This window comes from Oryza glaberrima, chromosome 11 (genome assembly GCF_000147395.1).
Source record: "Oryza glaberrima chromosome 11, OglaRS2, whole genome shotgun sequence".
NCBI classification, from domain to species: Eukaryota; Viridiplantae; Streptophyta; class Magnoliopsida; order Poales; family Poaceae; genus Oryza; species Oryza glaberrima.
In genome coordinates, this window is record NC_068336.1 from 8151473 (window position 1) to 8156866 (window position 5394).

At 42.6% G+C, this 5394-nt stretch overlaps 1 protein-coding gene across 1 annotated transcript; it reads left to right on the forward strand.

Annotated features, from left to right (window-relative positions):
- The first annotated feature begins 2516 nt into the window (after window positions 1–2516).
- Window positions 2517–4801, forward strand: LOC127754035 (F-box/LRR-repeat protein At1g52650-like). The gene is made up of 4 exons (XM_052279487.1): window positions 2517–3398; window positions 4017–4172; window positions 4272–4467; window positions 4776–4801. The coding sequence occupies exons 1-4, from the start codon at window positions 2517–2519 to the stop codon at window positions 4799–4801; spliced, it is 1260 nt and encodes a 419-aa protein (XP_052135447.1).
- Window positions 4802–5394: the final 593 nt, after the last annotated feature.

Genomic DNA, 5394 nt, shown 5'->3' on the forward strand with positions numbered 1-5394 from the left:
ACCATTCATGTGGGCCCCACAATGAAGACTTATGTTGCCTCGCCTTTACCATGATGACCACGCCTTGCGGCCATTGTTATGGGTCAAGTGCATCGATGGTGGGCGCCGACACCATCAGGAGTCCCTCGTCTACGCTGCCCCGATACACTGCACACACAACCATCGCCGCACCGTCCTCGTCCAGGTTTCGTGCAGAAAGTGGACGTGACCGTCATATCGCCCAGCCCCGCCTTCCATACCCGCTTGCATCAGCCACACGAGCGCGAGAACGATGACCGCCACTACATCACCTAGCCCTTCAAACTAGTGAGTCAAGCCGTCCGCATCTATAAAACAATGTGCCCGGCTCAACTCCACCTTTCCCACTTGGCACGCACATGTTGCCTTCATGACCGGAAAAGGTACCCCACCCCTCCCCCCCTCCCCCACCACTGCCCGTGTTGTGCTCTCATTACCACTCTCCTTGCCCATTGCCAGCTAGCCGCATGCCACCACTTCTCCTAGCTGCCACTTCAAGGCAGTGCCCAGACAAGGACAAGTGGGAGCCAACGCCGTTTGGACGAGCCACGAGCCAGACAAATCATTTACAAGCTCCCGCTTCCTTGCTGGCCACCGAGAGTGCGAGGATGAACTGCGTGCTCGACCTTCACCGACTGGAACCTCTCCACCCCTAGTTTTGTTTGTGTTGCCGCCTGGTGTACTGCTCCCCAGCTGTTGCACGTTGAGAATCAACTTACACGTCCTTTTTCTCAATTTATCATTGCGCATGTTGCTTTCTTGTGATGTTGCAACTCGCCAGACCACCAACATCACCGCACTTGGCGTACCACCATGCGCACAAACCATTCCCTGTAAAGGCCACACCCAACCTTGACTGACTGACCGACCGCTGTCCGGGAAAGTGTGACTAGTGCCACAAGAGAGGTGTGTAGTAGTGAAGCTCTTGCAATGGAGAAGACAATAGCAATGTTAGGCCTCCAAGAACAGCACAAAGGGTCGAGGTGCTCTTTGTGGTGTCATATATGACTAGTATTAAAAAAAAGTTTGACCAGCTTACCGCAAATATAGAAGGCACATGTTTTTTTTTAAAAAAAAACTAATTCATTTCTAACCATTGGATCAAACTACATTCTGTACTAGATATGGACTCAATCTCCTTACCCTAACTAGCCCACACCCCATACCTCACCAAGCCCTCCTCCTCCCTCCTTCCCCTCCGCCGCCGCCTTTGCCCTCCCCACCCCACCAGCAAGGACTCCGGTCACCCCAGCCACCACTACTCATATCTCCACTAATTCCTTCATTGCCGTCTTCATTTTTCTGCTTTATCTGCAGCGCCTCCTCACACTTTTTCCATTTCTCGGGCGGCTACAACCTTTGGATCTGTCACCACCGCCCCATAAATTTTAATCCCTCTCTTCTTGACCCCTCCACCACTTCTGCCTCTGATCAGCAGGCCACCACCGCCTCTTCCCCCCTCCGTGGTATGGTAACTTGTGAGAGCTACCGTGATCCAAAACAAGAAACCTGATCTATTGGCGAACTTGAGAGAGAAGACGACATTCCTGACACATAAAAGGTAAGTTATTCAACTATTTTGGGATAAAAATGATTCTGGTGCTTGTTTAGAAAATCCGTAAAACATAGCAAGTAATAATAGGCCCATTCCTAGGCATGCACTGGATGGGCAATCGCATAGCCCCACCCCACACCCCCGTCCCTAAAATAGTTAGTGGTCCCAAAAAAAATATGTTTCAATTCAAGCTAACATCTTTCATGGTCTTCTCCTTTTTTTTTCTTCTCCAAATTCCTCTGATTCGGCTAGAATGATTTTTTTTTCTCAGTTGTTAATGACAAGTGTTCCATCATAATAGGGGTTACCTCGGATAACTGTAGCTCACTAATATGATGTGGACGTGCATTCTTGGTACTGAAGATTCATTTTCCATTTAGAAAGGAAAACTGAATTGCTGTAGCGGGGTGCATTTCTCTTTCCTACTTAGACATATTGCCACCACCGTAGTGAAAGTGCTTCCTCAGCATACATAGATCTAGTTGTGAATGGTCATGCACAATTCCTGCTTATTTGGTAGCAGGCATAGTTAAAGAGAGGAGCACTTTAGATTGGTCATTAGCTCTCCTAACATAGTTAGAGAACCATCGACCTTGATGTGGATCAAGCAAGAAGGTGTTAGGTGTTAAAATAGCTCTAGCCTTGGTAGAATGAAATTTACTTATTTTTCCTTTTTATTAGCATCTTCTCAAAAGATATAAGGCCTCATTTTTTGTGTAGAACCGAGGTCTCCAGTTATTGGGGAAGGCCTTTGCATGCACTGTGCAAGCAAAAGGGAGATATCTCATCTGCCCTTACACATTGCAGCCGGCAACGTCGGGTAGATAAGTTGAATTCTTGCAATGAGAATATTTGGTTATTATCATGCTTATTTTCCCTCTTAGCTCTTTTGTACATTGTGTACAACTGTCCATGGCTCTGATGCTGGGAACATGTTTACAGAATGCCTGAGAAGTTAACAAATAAGGGAAACAAGAAACTGGTCATGGCTGATGGGGCAGATCACATAAGCGCTCTCCCGGATGAGCTCCTCCAATACCTGCTCTCCTTCCTTCCATCACGTGAGGCCGTGCAGACGTGTGTGCTCTCCCAGCGTTGGCGCCACCAATGGAAGTATGTGCCTGCCCTTCGAATAAACGACGTCGACAGTTTCTACAGTGTTCAACAGCTGAACAAGTTTGTCCACCACCTTCTGATGCACCGCAAACGGACTCCACTGTACGTATGTGAGCTTGATTCTTTTCGCAATGGGGAAGTTGCAGAATGGTACCAATATGCTGTATCATGTGAAGTTGAGATGCTTCAGGTAGACACCGCTCATTCAGCTGATTATTGTCGATTACCCGAGATGGCTATCACCTCCAACCACTTGACAACACTAGAATTTAGTGGTGTGCAGCTGGGGCATATCTCTCTAGATTTTTCGAGTTGCCCGAAATTGGAGGTATTAGTGATGCGCGGTTGTAAAATCTTGGTGCAGAAGATATTGTCCCAATCAGTCAAAAGTTTGAGCATAACTCAGTGCAATTTTGAGCTGAATACTCGCACTCATATTTCAGCTCCTAGTCTTATTTCTTTAGAACTTGCTGATATTCTGGGCTGGACTCCTGCACTTGAGAGATTGCCATCATTATCAACAGCATTTGTCAGGCTGGATGATCGCTGTGAAGACTATTGCTTACACAGTTACTATGGGGATTGTGGCGATCAAGTTTCATGTGGAAAACACTGCACTAGATTCTATGATATCCATGATGATGATTGTGTGCTTCTTGGTGGTCTGTCGAACGTCACCAATTTAGAGTTGATAACTTCACCTAAAGTGGTATGTTTGCACGTATACTAACTCCTAGTATCATTTATGACATATGCTACATTTTTTTTATTCTAATTAGAGTTATATATACATTTTCTATCTTGCAAAGGTCTATGCATGCAACCTGTTTATGATCAGTAAATAATACATGCAAAGTTTTGACTAGCCTATTCCCTGTGCTTTTCTACAGATTAAAAAGATGAACTCAATTTTGAATATTAAAAAAAGTTACCATTAGACGTAAAATGTTTTGTATATTATTTGATAAAATGCATATATACATGAGTGGAAGACGGAATTCTTAAACAGATCACAATAACTTTTAAATTTGATTATCTCTAAATGAAGGCCCCGTATCACAAAGATCTCTTCTTGTAAGGAGTGGAGTTGGATTATGTTTCTACGCAGATCTTCCTAATGTTCTTTTTTTTTTTTTGTGAATGCCAATACTGTATGTTGGTATCAAGTACTTCTAACAGCACAATATTCAAATGCATGGATTTGAGATTAATTAGTGCTGTATCCATTGAAGGATAAATCCTGCAGAATGCTCATATTTAATCCAGTTTGGCTCAAACTTTTGGAGTTTGACGTTAAATTGTTCATATTCTGTTGTGCTTCATGCAGTTCATTGTCAGAAAGGATTTGCTTATGCGCCCAACGTTTAGCAAGCTAAAAACATTATTGCTTAATGTTTCGGATGCGGATGCTAGCTTCGGCCCATTGGTTTACATTTTGAGGAGCTCTCCAGTACTAGAGAAGCTTACTCTTCAACTGTATGAGGTAAAAGAGATTGTATTCTTTGATATAAAAACTTCTTGTTTATTAAAGCTATTTTTGTAGTTTTCCTATTTATGTTAAAGAGTACTTTGTTTGCTACAGGAACCAAAAGCTAAGATAGAAACAGATGGAAGCTGCAACCTAGAGGAGCAATTGATGGCGTCCAAGAAACTGAAAGTTGTTGAAATCAAATATTCGAAAATTGTAGTGCTTTGCAGAGTTTTACAGATTCTCAACACTTGTGGTGTACCTCGTAAGAAAATTAGCATTGAACGTACGGAGTTGTGGTCTTTTGGAAGTAAGTTAACTGCAGACATTCATCATTTCTCTCATATCTCCCATGTCAACTTGTGTGTTTCTACCATCTAGCAAACTGAAACTTCACAACATTATTAGACAGTGTCCAGACTAGAAATATATGTTAGCTTACAACATAATCTGGATGGATGAGTAAAGTTATGATCATCTCTATGCTTATTCATGTCCCTTAGGGCTATGCCATACATTCATGTTAGCTTGGTGCTTTTCAATTTTGTCTGAGCCTTCCTGTTTGTCTTAATGTGACTTTTGATGTGCTTACTTCTTTTTTTATATATGCTTACACAGGTCATTTCAGTTTCGAGCAGACTTAACAGTCCAGTTGTCTCGTTTGTCAAAATCTGAAGTGATTTACCTGGTCAAGACATGCATATGTTTTGTGTAAGAAGTTCAGAAACACCTATCAAGTACAATAAGAATGGATGTAATGGTATAAGTTTCATGTAATTGAACAATCCAGTACTGTGTGATGATTACCTGTAGAACTTGTGCCTTGTGGCCTATATATATATGCTCTGTGACATGCTTCTGTCTTGACATTGTGTGGACATAACTTTTACTTGCTAGTCCTATGGTGTTTTAGTAGGATTTAGCATTTCTAGCAAGAGATCCATCTGTAGGAATCATTCAGCATCTTTAGCATTTCTCTTTGCACAGAAACTTCAACCAGAAGCATGAATGCAGGATCTGTATGTGAATTAGCTTATTCAAACAGCTTGCCAGGCCATATGTTTACCCATCACTACTACCATCCATTACTGTACATTTCCTTTGTTGGCTTATTTCTGTGTTTCTGGAAACAGTAGAATTTAGAAATGAACAAAGGAAAATGTTAGAGGAACAAAATAATCGATACAGAGGTACAGTCTGAGAGCAGGTACAATAGCAGGCTATAAGCCGGCTATAA

What these genes read in the sequence shown, in the direction of transcription:
- LOC127754035 (XM_052279487.1), top strand. Translation starts at nt 2,517, where the DNA reads ATGCCTGAGAAGTTAACAAATAAGGGAAACAAGAAACTGGTCATGGCT. An exon ending in TGATAACTTCACCTAAAGTG is followed by an intron (nt 3,399 to 4,016) that starts GTATGTTTGCAC and finishes TGCTTCATGCAG; the next exon opens with TTCATTGTCAGAAAGGATTT. An exon ending in TTACTCTTCAACTGTATGAG is followed by an intron (nt 4,173 to 4,271) that starts GTAAAAGAGATT and finishes TGTTTGCTACAG; the next exon opens with GAACCAAAAGCTAAGATAGA.